General features: G+C 42.2%; 1 protein-coding gene across 3 annotated transcripts in view; it reads right to left on the bottom strand.

Annotated features, from left to right (window-relative positions):
* col12a1b (collagen, type XII, alpha 1b) overlaps positions 1-12,417 on the bottom strand; it is a 276,137-nt gene that overhangs the window by 104,293 nt on the left and 159,427 nt on the right. For all 3 annotated transcript variants that reach the window (XM_041805206.1, XM_041805207.1, XM_041805208.1), the window contains 3 exons: positions 12,003-12,132; positions 11,371-11,510; positions 7,087-7,216 (listed from right to left, as the gene is read on the bottom strand). In XM_041805206.1, the coding sequence (XP_041661140.1) occupies positions 7,087-7,216; positions 11,371-11,510; positions 12,003-12,132 (400 nt within the window). The remainder of the gene's footprint in view (positions 1-7,086; positions 7,217-11,370; positions 11,511-12,002; positions 12,133-12,417) is intronic.

The following is a 12,417-nucleotide window of genomic DNA, read 5'->3' as shown; positions in this document are numbered from 1 at the left end:
CCATCTTCTTCCACTTATCCGAGATCAGGTCGCGGGGGCAGCAGCCTAAGCAGGGAAGCCCAGACTTCCCTCTCTCCGGCCACTTCATCCAGCTCTTCCCAGGGGATCCCGAGGCGTTCCCAGGCCACCCAAGCGACATAGTCTCTCCAGTGTGTCCTGGGTCTTCCCCGGGGCCTCCTCCCAGTGGGACTTGCCCGGAACACCTCACCAGGGAGGCGTCCAGGAGGCATCCGGACCAGATGCCCGAGCCACCTCATCTGGCTCCTCTCAACGCGGAGGAGCAGCAGCTCTACTCCGAGTCTCTCCCAGATGGCCGAGCTTCTCACCCTATCTCTAAGGGAGAGCCCAGACACCCTGCGGAGGAAACTCATTTCAGCCACCTGTATCCGCGATCTCGTTCTTTCGGTCACTACCCACCGCTCATGACCATAGGTGAGGGTAGGAACGTAGATCGACCGGTAAATCGAGAGCTTTGCCTTTCGACTCAGCTCTTTCTTCACCATGACAGACCGATGCAGAGACCGCATCACTGCTGACGCCGCATCGATCCACCTGTCGATCTCCCGCTCCATTCTTCCCTCACTCGTGAACAAGACCCCGAGATACTTGAACTCCTCCACTTGGAGCAGGATCTCATTCCCAACCTGGAGAGGGCATTCCACCCTTTTCAGACTGAGGACCATGGTCTCAGATTTGAAGGTGCTGATTGTCATCCCAGCCGCTTCACACTCAGTTGCAAACCATTCCAGAGAGAGCTGGAGGTCCCGGTCTGATGAAGCCAACAGGACCACATCATCCATGAAAAGCAGAGACCTAATCCTGAAGCCACCAAACCAGACGCCCTCAACGCCCTGGCTGCATCTAGAAATTCTGTCCATAAAAGTTATGAACAGAACCGGTGACAAAGGGCAGCCCTGGCGGAGTCCAACACGCACCGGAAACGAGTCCGACTTACTTCCGGCAATGCGGACCAAGCTCTGGCACCAGTCGTGCAGGAACCGAACTGCTCTTATCAGGGGGTCCAGCACTCCATACTCCCAGAGCACCCTCCACAGGATTCCTTGTGGGACACGGTTGAATGCCTTCACCAGATCCACAAAACACATGTGGACTGGTTGGGCAAACTCCCATGCACCCTCTAGGACCCTACCGAGAGTGTAGAGCTGGTCCACTGTTCCATGGCCAGGACGAAAACCACATTGCTCCTCCTGAATCTGAGGATCGACTATCCAACGGACCCTCCTCTCCAGGACCCCCGAATAGACCTTACCGGGGAGGCTGAGGAGTGTGATCCCTCTATAATTGGAACACACCCTCTGGTCCCCCTTCTTAAAGAGGGGAACCACCACCCCAGTCTGCCAGTCCAGGGGCACTGTCCCTGATGTCCACGTGATGTTGCAAAGGCGTGTCAGCCACGACAGCCCTACAATATCCAGAGTCTTGAGGAACTCAGGGCGGATCTCATCCACCCCCGGGGCCCTGCCACCGAGGAGCTTTTTGACCACCTCGGCGACCTCAGTCCCAGAGATAGAAGAGCTGCTTCCTCATCGGAAGGCTGTTGATGGGATTGAGGAGGTCTTCGAGGTATTCCTTTCACCGACCCACAACGTCCCGAGTCGAGGTCAACAGCGCGCCATCTCCACCGTACAAGGTGGTGATAACGCACTGCTTCCCCTCCTGAGACGCCGGATGGTGGTCCAGAATCTTCTTGAAGCCGTACGGAAGTCATTCTCCATGGCCTCTCAGAACTCCACCCACGTCTGAGTTTTTGCCTTGGCAACCTCTGAAGCCGCAAACCGCTTGGTCTGCCGGTACCTTTCAGCTGCCTCTGGAGTCCCACAGGCCGAAAAGGCCTGATAAGACTCCTTCTTCAGCTAGACGGTGTCCCTCACCACCAGTGTCCACCAGCGGGTTAGGGGGTTGCCGCCACGACAGGCACCGACCACCTCACGGCCGCAGTTCCTATTAGCCGCCTAAACAATAGAGGCACGGAACACGGCCCACTCTGACTCAATGTCCCCTGTCTCCCCCGGTAAGTGGTTTAACTTCTGTCGGAGATGAGAGTTGAAGTGCTTTCTGACAGGGGACTCTGCCAGACGTTCCCAGCAGACCCTCACCATACGTTTGAGCCTGCCAGGTCTGATCGACTTCCTCCACCACCAGCGGAGCCAACTCACAACCAGGTGGTGATCAGTTGACAGCTCCGCCCCTCTCTTTACCCGAGTGTCCAGGACATGTGGCCGCAAGTCAGATGATACGACTACAAAGTCGATCATCAAACTGCAACCTAAGGTGTCCTGGTGCCAAGTGCACATATGGACACCCTTATGCCTGAACATGGTGTTCGTTATAGACATCCCATGACGAGCACAGAAGTCCAGCAACAGAACGTTACTCGGTTTCAGATCAGGGGGGCTGTTCCTCCCAATCACCACCTTCCAGGTCTCACTGTCGTTGCCCAGCACTGAGCACTGAGGTCTCCCAGCAGGACGATGGAGTCCCCGGAAGAAGCACTCTCCAGAACCCCCTCTAGCGACTCCAAAAAGGGTGGGTACTCTGAGCTGCTGTTTGGTGCATACACACAAACAACAGTCAGGACCTGTCCCCCCACCCGGAGGCAGAGGGAGGCTACCCTCTCGTCCACCGGGGTAAACCCCAATGTACAGGCTGCAAGCCCGGGGGCAATCAGTATGCCCACACCTGCTCGGCGCCTCTCACCAGGTGCAACTCCAGAGTGGAAAAGAGTCCAACCCCTCTCAAGAGGACTGGTTCCAGAGCCCAAGCTGTGCGTCGAGTTGAGAAAAAACTATATCTAGTCAGTACCGCTCAACCTCACGCACAAGCTCAGGCTACTTCCCCCCAGAGAGGTGACATTCCATGTCCCCAGAGCCAGCCTCTGCAGCCGAGGATCGGACCGCCAAGGTCCCCTCCTTCGGCCGCCGCCCAGCTCAAACCACACCTGACCTCTATGGCCCCTCCTACGGGTGGTGAGTCCGTGGGACCCACGTTGCCTCTTCGGGTTGTGGTGGCTGGGCCCCATGAGTGCAGGCCCAGCCACCAGGCGCTCGCCATCAAGCCCCACTCCCAGGCCTGGCTCCAGGAGGGGGCCCCGGTGACCCACGTCCGTGCAAGGGAGATCTGAGTCCTTCCTGCCGTTCTGCACTATACATCAATGGCAAAAAGTAGCTTAAATGGGGAAGAAGTGGCAAAAAATTTTGAAAATTGGGCAAAAAATATGGAAAAATTGATATCTAATGGCAAAAGGTAGCTTAAATGGGAAAAAGTGGCAAAAATGGTGAAAATGGCAGAAATGTAATAAAAGTGTCAGAAAGAAGTGGCAAAAATGGGCTAAAAATAGGAAACAAGTGGTATTTAATGACAAAAGGTAGCTGCAATGGTAAAAAAGTGTGTGATAATGGGCAAAAATTGGATAAAAATGGCAAAAAAATGGGGAAGAAGTGGCAAAAAATGGGAACAAGTGGCATTTAATGGCAAAGGTAGCTTAAATGGGTGAAAAGTGGCAAAAATGTGAAAAGGGGCAAAAAGTTTTCGTTTGTTAAGGTTCTGTGGGTGAGTAATAATTCAAATTTGGACATGAAAGAGCTACAAATCATCACAAAAGAGCCACATGTGGCTCTAAAGCCACACATTGAGTATCACTGTTCTAGAACGATCATATCCCTTCAGATTAAAACATTTGTTTTCTAAAGTGGACAACTAGTGTCTAAAAAAGTCTTCAGCCTCGACCATAAAATGCAAAAGCATGATGAAACTGTTGAAAATCACTGAAGACTGCGGGCCACTGCTGCTGAGACCTAATTCATGAATAATCACAAGCATCACACAACATCTGGATCAGTAATCAATGAAGCCTGCAGACTTGGGAGAGACAATATTTTGTTTCTTGTCTCATTCTTGAGTTTACTTGCAGAAGTGGTCTTCAGGCAGTTAAAAAAACCCAGGGTGCATGTCTGCTGACTCAGTAGGACATGCTGTCTGGGCCGACACAAACCCGGCACACGCAGCAGGACGTCTAACCACAGAGACAGAACTACCAGCAACTCCACAGCTCTAACATCCGAGAATACCTCCTCCTCCTCCTCCTCCTTCTTCAGTTTAGTTTTCTGTTATTAATCATTATGAAATCACTTTTTCACCTCTCTTTGTTGCACTGACTCATGCTGAGGATATCTGTGATTGAGGACTTCTGGCTTCATCAGCAGACTAAAGTAGTTTTTCTATTCTACTTCAGAGCTCACCTGAGATACTGCTCTCTACTCTATAAAGACGCATCTGACATCAAACTTTGCACAAAGACCAAAAATAAAACCGATGGGTGATCTCTGTCCAGGAGTCAGATTTAGCCCTAGCTCAGGGTAATAAAAGCTCTGGAGATTTATTGGGATTACTTTAGAGCAAATACATAAATATTCTTTAAATAAAGGAATGACTGCTCTCTCTCTGGCAGCTGCTAAGCCAAACCACCATCTTTGACCTTTAGTCCACTATTGGAGGGATAGTTAAAATATAGTCCTGCTGTGGGAGATTACACACCAATTTGAGCCAACACTGATGGCAAAGACACAGGTTTTAATGAAGCTAAATCTGGATTTGTATCCCAGCTTCTCCTGGATCTACACAGGGGTTCTAAAATCTGACCCTGGATCTGGAAAGTCTAAAAAAGCAATGGGTCAAAATATCAATTTAATGACTCTCTGATTGATGTGTTAGAATTCTTTAATGGCTTCTTTGTAGATGACGTCACGGAGCAGCGGAGGACTCCCGTTCTCCAGTTCTTATAAACCACGGGTGTCAAACTCAAGGCCTGGGGACCAAATCTGGGCCATGGAACGATTATATCCAGCCTGCAACATCATATCATAGTTGTATTCTAACTGGCCCACCAGTATGAGGTCTGCAGATTTCCTCCAGTATAATAATGTAAACTTTTACTTGATGATTTAAAATATCCTGTTAAGCCATAAAAATCTGAAAAGGTAAGGAGTAAGAAAGACTCCATAAAAAGTCAAGAATGTGGGGAAAGAAAATAATTTGTGTTTTATTTCATATGTTCAACTTTGCTTCTCAAGATTACGTCTCAAACTTATGATTTTGACTTTTCATTTCATGCTTTGACCTTTTCAGCTCATAATTTGGACTTTATGTCACATTTTCATCTTTAAGATTCCCAATTTTAAATTTTAAGTCATATTTTGACCTTTTCAACTCCTTACTTTGGCTTTTTAATCCCATATTTTGACTTTTAAAATCATGATTTCATTTCTTTTTTTTCATATTATGACATTTAAAATGACTAATTTTTAACTTTAAATCATATTTTAATCTTTTAGCTTCCAATTTTGAATTAATGTAATACTTTCACCTTTTTAAGTCATCATTTTGAATTCTAGCTCTATTTCATTCTCAGTCATTTTTTTTATCTTTTTTTTTAAAATTTGGGCTCATATTTTTACATTTTCAAATACTACCTTTTGCTTTTTAATCCCATATTTTGAATTTAAGTTTATGATCTCAAATTGTTTCACATGTTTTGACATTCCAAATTCATAATTTTTTACTTTATATATATATATATTTTTTGATATTTTAGATTCAAAATTCTAAGTTTAAGTCATATTTTAACTTTTTAAGTCATAATTTTGAATTCTAGCTCATATTTTGACATTTTCAACTCCTAACTTTGGCTTTTTAATCCCATATTCTGAACTATCAGACTCACAATTTTAAATCTAAAGTCATATTTTGACTCTTAAACTCATGATTTCAAATTTTATCTCATTTTTGATCTTGTTCTGATCTTTTGAACTAATAAATTGGACATTTATCTCAGATTTGAGCCTTTGAACTTATCATTATTACTGTTTTGAATTTCCAAATGATTTATCATCAGTGCTGTTTTTGTCATATTTTATCACTGGTGAAATGAGGTTGACAGTTTTGGTTAAATGTTGACCCTGTTAGGCTCTCAGGTTAGACCTCAATCCAGAATCTGGCCCCTGTTGTGACTGAGTTTGACACCCGTGCCCTATACCCTGGTAAAATTTGGGGACGGTATGTAGGTATTCAAAAATGGATACTGCCCAATCCTGATTCAGATTACTACTTCCAAGTCATTATGTCAGTTTCAATCTGATTCCTACAAAGAAAAAGGTCTACATGAATACTGTGAAAACCTTTATAGCAGACGCCTTTACAGCCAGAAGCCGTCAGACTTCAACAGTCCTTCTAGCCTGCAGATCATGGGGCTTGTCGGTCTACCGCTGACTTTAATGCTAAGCCTGGTTCTGGTCTTGTGTGACCTTGTTTAAAATGTTTCGTTTGGGTCCAGTTCAGCAGTTGTGTAACTAATTAGCACAAACACACTAAGAACTCCAGAAAGCCACAGACATCCTTGGATACTTAAAAACCCTCTGAGTCTGTTGGTGACAGAAAACAAGGATGAGATGATCTGATTTAAAGCTAGATAAATAAAATCATTTCATCTGGCACATTTTACAGTGCGGTTAGTTCAGCCTGCTTCACAGCTGTACACATTATTCTGAAGTTAACACTTTTATAATTCACTAGAAAAATGGACTTCAAGGTAAATCACCTGTTAACAGTAAGAACCAGGGTCATGGTTTCATTAACGGGGCTTAAAAACACAGAACATCTAAAAGATAATGTATGAAGAGTCTAACAGGAGCGTTTGAGGCGGTGATGGATGTGAAGGATTAACTGCACATGAAAACATGTTTGGACAAACAAAGACAATTGTTGAATTTATATCTCGCTCTAATGGAAGTGTATCGTGTTTCACTTTTACGAGAGAACGGGCTTCAAAGATGAGATTATTTTATTCTTGGACTTAAAGCCCTTTTCTCCACAGGACTAGATTTATGAAATGTTCACCACATCCAAAAGTTGTTTTATGAAAGCAGATGTTTGGAAGATGTGGAGTATTGTTTTATAATCAGTGAGCTTCACACTGATCAGAAACACACTGGTATGAACTTAGAGTCTCATTTGTAAAGTAAAGTATGTTCCAGTTTAAGAACACTGGGGTCTGATAGGTCGAGGACTTACGTGTCTTTCCTTTGTCGGACTGGCGCAGACCTTCTCCTTCTGGGTAAACTGGAACCACCGTCACAGTGTAGGGAGTGTCTGACAGCAGGTTCCTTAGAACGGTGTTAGTGGTGCCACCTGATACTTGTTCCTGTTCCCAGGGAAAACCAAACCAGGATTACTGCACAGTTATGAAACAGCATTTCATGTCTCATAATGAACTAACACAGGCTGTGGCTCTATCAATGAAACGGGTTTCGTTGATTTAAAATTCGTTTGATTTAAATTAACAACCTGTTATCATATTGTGATAAAGATCATTTCTATTATTAAAAAAAAAACATTTTAGTTCACCTAGAGGTAAATTCAGAGTAGATGTGGATCTGTAAATGAGACAGGATCTCAACAAAGAAACAGAGGCACTGGAATTATAAAACTATCATTGTGTCATTAGCATTATTTATTGCCTCTCATTGCATTATACCTTTATTTGGAAGGTTCAGAATGGATGTGTGTGGCAGTATATAGAGCATTTGACATTAACCAATTGCTGATCAAAAACCAGCAATGAGTGACCAGAATGTTGAAACAGTGGCATTTAATGGCAAAACAAGGCTTAAATGGGCTAAAAGTGGCAAAAAATTGCAAAATGTGGAAAAACAGTGAGAAAAAGCGGCAGAAAAGGTGACAAGTTACCAAAAAATGAGTTATTGCTGGCAAAAAATGGCCAGAAACAGCAAAAACATGACAAAAAATGAGTGTAAAAGTGACTCAAATGGGCAATAATGTGGGGAAAATGGTCAAAAACCAGCAATGAGTGGCTCGACCATAAAAAGTGGCTATTAAGCGGCTATTAAAATAAGTACAATAAGTACAAGGTGGCAAATAGTAGTCAAACAGCAGCAAATAAGTGGCAACAAGGGGCAAAGTAGGCATAAAATGGCAAAAAGTGAATGAAAAGTGGAAAAACAGTGAGAAAGAATGGCAGAATAAGGAAGAGAGTGGCAAAAATAGGTGAGAAGTTACCAAGACATGAGTTAAAGGTGGCAAAAATGGCCAAAAACAGCAGATACATGACAAAAAATGAGTGTTAAAGTGACTTTAATGGGCAAAATGTGGAAAAACAGTGAGAAAGAGTGGCAGAAAAGGGCAGTAAGTGGCAAAAAAAGGTGAGAAGTTACCAAAAAATGAGTTATTACTGGCAAAAAATGGCCAGAAACAGCAAAAACATGACAAAAAAATGAGTGTGAAAGTGACTTAAATGGGAAAAAATGTGGAAAAAATGGTCAAAAACCAACGAGTGACCAGAATGTTGAAAAAGTGGCATTTAATGGCAAAACACGGCTTAAATGGGCTAAAAGTGGCAAAAATGGGGAAAAGTGGCTATAAAAGTAAGTGCAACTTGGCAAATAATGGTCAAACAGTTACAAATAAGTGGCACCCTAACATAGGTGTCACATGACCTTCAAATGTCCTGTAAGAGACCTTGCATAGCTTTTTTCTTGACTTAAACTAAAAAAGTCCCTGATTGAAACACACTGAACATTTTGATGTGGTCATGTGATTGGTTGAAAAATTTAAAAGTGGAAAAAAATGAAACATGTCAAGAAAAAAGTGGCATAAACTGTGAAAGCAATCGTAAAAAGGGTTCAAAAAAGGCAAACACTGGATTAAAATGGCAAAAAAAAAAAATTTCTATAGAAATACAACAAGTGAAAAAATGTGAAGAAAATTGTGAAAAGTGGTTAAAAGTGACAAGAACGGATTTAAGAGGCAAAAACAGGTTAAAAAAAAAAGCCTGATAAACTTGAAAAAACAGGTCAAAAACTGGCAAAAAAGGGGAAAAGTTGAAAAATGACTTACAGAAATGCAAAAGGGTGCCAAAATGGGTGGAAAATGGTAAAAAGCTGTTAAAAAGTGGCAAAAAGTGTATAAAGTGGAAAAAAGTTGCAAAAATTTTCTAGATGAAGTAGGAAAAGTGGGTTCATAAGTGAGTAAAAGTTGAAAAATTGGGCATAGAGTGTGAAAAAGTGGCATAAATTAACAGAAATGGTGGTGAAAAGGGGTTGAAAAGCCCCTAATTTGCCGATCCAGCACACATGCATTGATGTCATCAATAAATCATGACTGTGGAGGGACAATTCACAAGGGTTTTGTTGAAAAAAGCCCCTGAAAATAATTTTTGTTCTTAAATCTAATTGATTTTGACTAATGTTGTATTATTTTTCCAGTAACAGATGATAATAAATAAACCACAAAAGACCAATGTGACACATAAGTATAACATTTCCTATCCTTAACATTAGAGACAAGTGTATTTTTTAAAGTCAGAAATGTGTTGTACATGGTCTACTGAGTCTGTGGAATGTCCTGCAATAATTTTGCTATGAGGAAAAATGGGTTTAGGCTATTCTGTTTTAACATGAATCAGATATGGAGATCATTGATAAAGCACCATCTCCATTAGTAAGACAAGCTAACCAGTTCTGCTGAGTGACAGAAAAAAAATCAAATCAAGACAATATTCCTGTTGGAACCCCTCTGCACCTTGACAAGCTCCCTCTTTCCCTGATCCTGGTCCACGTCTGCACACACAACAGGACAGGAAATAGAAACAAGGCACCTAGTGTAGTAAGGTGTCACGGCCACAGCCTTATCCTCTCTTCTGGAGTGTCTCTCAGAGTGTGTGTTTCTGTGTGTCCGTAGCTGAATGTAATCCTCCAGCCTGATTCCTCCCACCTCCAACCCTGCTGATGTTGCAAGGTGACGCTGATTAGTGTGCAGCTGCAATCAATGCTCAGCCAATCAGAGGATGCCAGCAATCAACTCAGCACCTTTGAAAAGCTTGGACTGCCAACATTTAAAGTGCAGCTTCATCCTGTCCTCAGCTCACTACTGTGCCTTCAGAGTTTTTCTTTTTTTAATTCTATAAACTAAGGGTCCGTCCACACAGACACGAGTTCTGGAGTATCTGCAGAAGAAATTTATCATATCATATTTCATCCATCACCCCCATTCTCGCTTCCCTTCACTGGCTCCCCCTTAATTTTAGAATTCATCTTAAAATTTTAATGTTTGTTTTTAAGTCATTAAATGGATCTGCTCCTGAGTACATCTCTGAACTTTTAGAGGTTTACACCCCGTCTAGATCTCTGCGATCAGCCCATCAACTCCGTCTTGCTGTTCTAAAGTCTAGATTAAAAACCAGTGGTGAGTGAGCTTTCTCTGTTGTCGCACCTAAATTGTGGAATGAGCTACCTCTTGAAATCAGAACGTCCCCCACCTTACCTACTTTTAAATCACGTCTTAAAACGTATTTTTATTCCTTGGCTTTAAACTCAGCATGAGAGTTGTGTGATATCCTGTGTCTTTTATCAGTTTTTATTTGCCCTACTGTGTGTGTTTCTTTTTAAGCTGGTTTTTAGTCCCTGTGAAGTTTTTATGTATTTTATGATGGTTTTTTTATGTTTACTGTGGTTTTTACTTGTTTTAGTTACTGTGCAGCACTTTGGTAAACATGATGTTTTGTAAAATGTGCTATATAAATAAAGTGGATTGGATTGGATCCACTGGTGTTTTGGGTGCCCAAAACAGCCTGAACCCCAGAGTGAACAAATCTTTATACCCCAACTGTTTCGTCTCAGGCATCAGAAAAAAAAATGAATACGCATTTGGGCTGAAAGATTTTGGAAAAAATCTAATTCCGTTTTTTTTCCTCAATATTGCAAATGCGATTTGATAAGCGATTTTTCCTTAACTTTCTTTTACACCTATGTCAGGGCTGAACAATTCTTTAAAAGTGACTAATTCTGATGATTTTGACTCTTATTGAAAATTGGATATGAATTGTTGCACTGAAGGGTTTTTTGTCAGTCTCATATTTAACAAGAAAACAGAAAATGAAGAAGATAGGACTTGTTGTACACTATTCTGAAAAAATGGCACCTGAATGGTTGCATGATATGTCATGCATAACATCTCTGCTGCAAAAAACAAGTTTAAAACTGCTATTTTGACACAAATTTCAGGTCAAAGAAATAGTGCACCTTTTGCATTTTGAAAATTGCAGCCAACTATTGTGATTTAATCAAATTTTTGATTATTTTCCCAGCCCTAATATGCATAAAAATAAAACATCATTCTTGAATGCTGCAGACATCTGCAGCATGTATGATGATTATAAACGGCATGAACAGTTACAAATTTCTAACCCTCATACTGCCCTCTTCTCAGAGTGTCATCTTCATACCAGCATGTAGGAAATAAAACTGTGTGATGAAGATAAAGTCTCAGAACATGTCTCACCATGTCCTCGGCTCCTCCAGCTGCAGGAACGTAGAAGATGCGATACTGACGGACGTTGCCCTCTGCCGGGTCCCAGCGCACCTTCAGGGAGCTGGTGGTGGGATCAGTGACCTGCAGATTCTTCACCCCGCCCAGAGCCCCTGTCGACAGAAGCCATGACATGATTGTCAATTTCCTCTTTGAGTTACGGTGGAGTCAGCGTGGCAGCCACAAATTACTCTCTTTGACCTTGTAGGAGCTGCAGATGGCTGAAGTTCACCGCTTCAGGGAGGATCAGCAAGTCTGTTCTGTGATGTGTGTTGACCTTTTAAGTACTTTCCTTATTATCTAAACTTACAACAACTGTTATTTCAGCAGATTACACTGTTTGTGCTTTGTTTTGCTTTAAAACACACTGGATTTGTCACATTTGTACCATGAAGGCCAGCCTTTAGTGAAATATTTGTCATTTCCCTTTTAAAGTTTTACCTTTAAACAAAAACAGGCCACTTTGGTTGAAGATATCAATGCAACTTAGAAAACTTTGTTTAAAAACACTCGTAGGACTTGTGATTTTAAGGATTTGTAGGTGGATTTTCTGCAGTCTTTAACAAACTTTGTGGTTTTGGCTGCTTTGCTTTAACTAAACTCACTTGTCTTTCCGTTCTCAGACATGCGTTTCCCCTCCATATCAGGGTAAATGGGCACCAGCGTCACTTTGTATTCTGTGTCTGGCTTCAGGTCTCTCAGCACCGTGTTAGTCGACATTCCTGAAACCTGAGTCTGAACAGGACAAATGGAAGAAAAAAGTTAAAATTTCAATTTGTTAAAGACAACACTCATCAGGTTCTATAAAGCATTCAGAACAACTAAATCAGGGGTGTCAAACTCAATCACAGCAGGGGCTGGATTCAGGATTTAGGTCTAACCTGAGGGCCAACATAAAAGGGTCAACATTTAACTATAACTGCTGACCTCATTTTCACCAGTAATTAAATATATGAAAAAACAGCACTGACAATAAATCATTTGGAAATTCAAAAAGTTAAAATGATAAGATTAAAGGCT

Source organism: Cheilinus undulatus, linkage group 14 (genome assembly GCF_018320785.1).
Source record: "Cheilinus undulatus linkage group 14, ASM1832078v1, whole genome shotgun sequence".
NCBI classification, from domain to species: Eukaryota; Metazoa; Chordata; class Actinopteri; order Labriformes; family Labridae; genus Cheilinus; species Cheilinus undulatus.
Note: the sequence above shows the minus strand (reverse complement) of the source record. Positions and strands in the feature narration are given on the sequence as shown.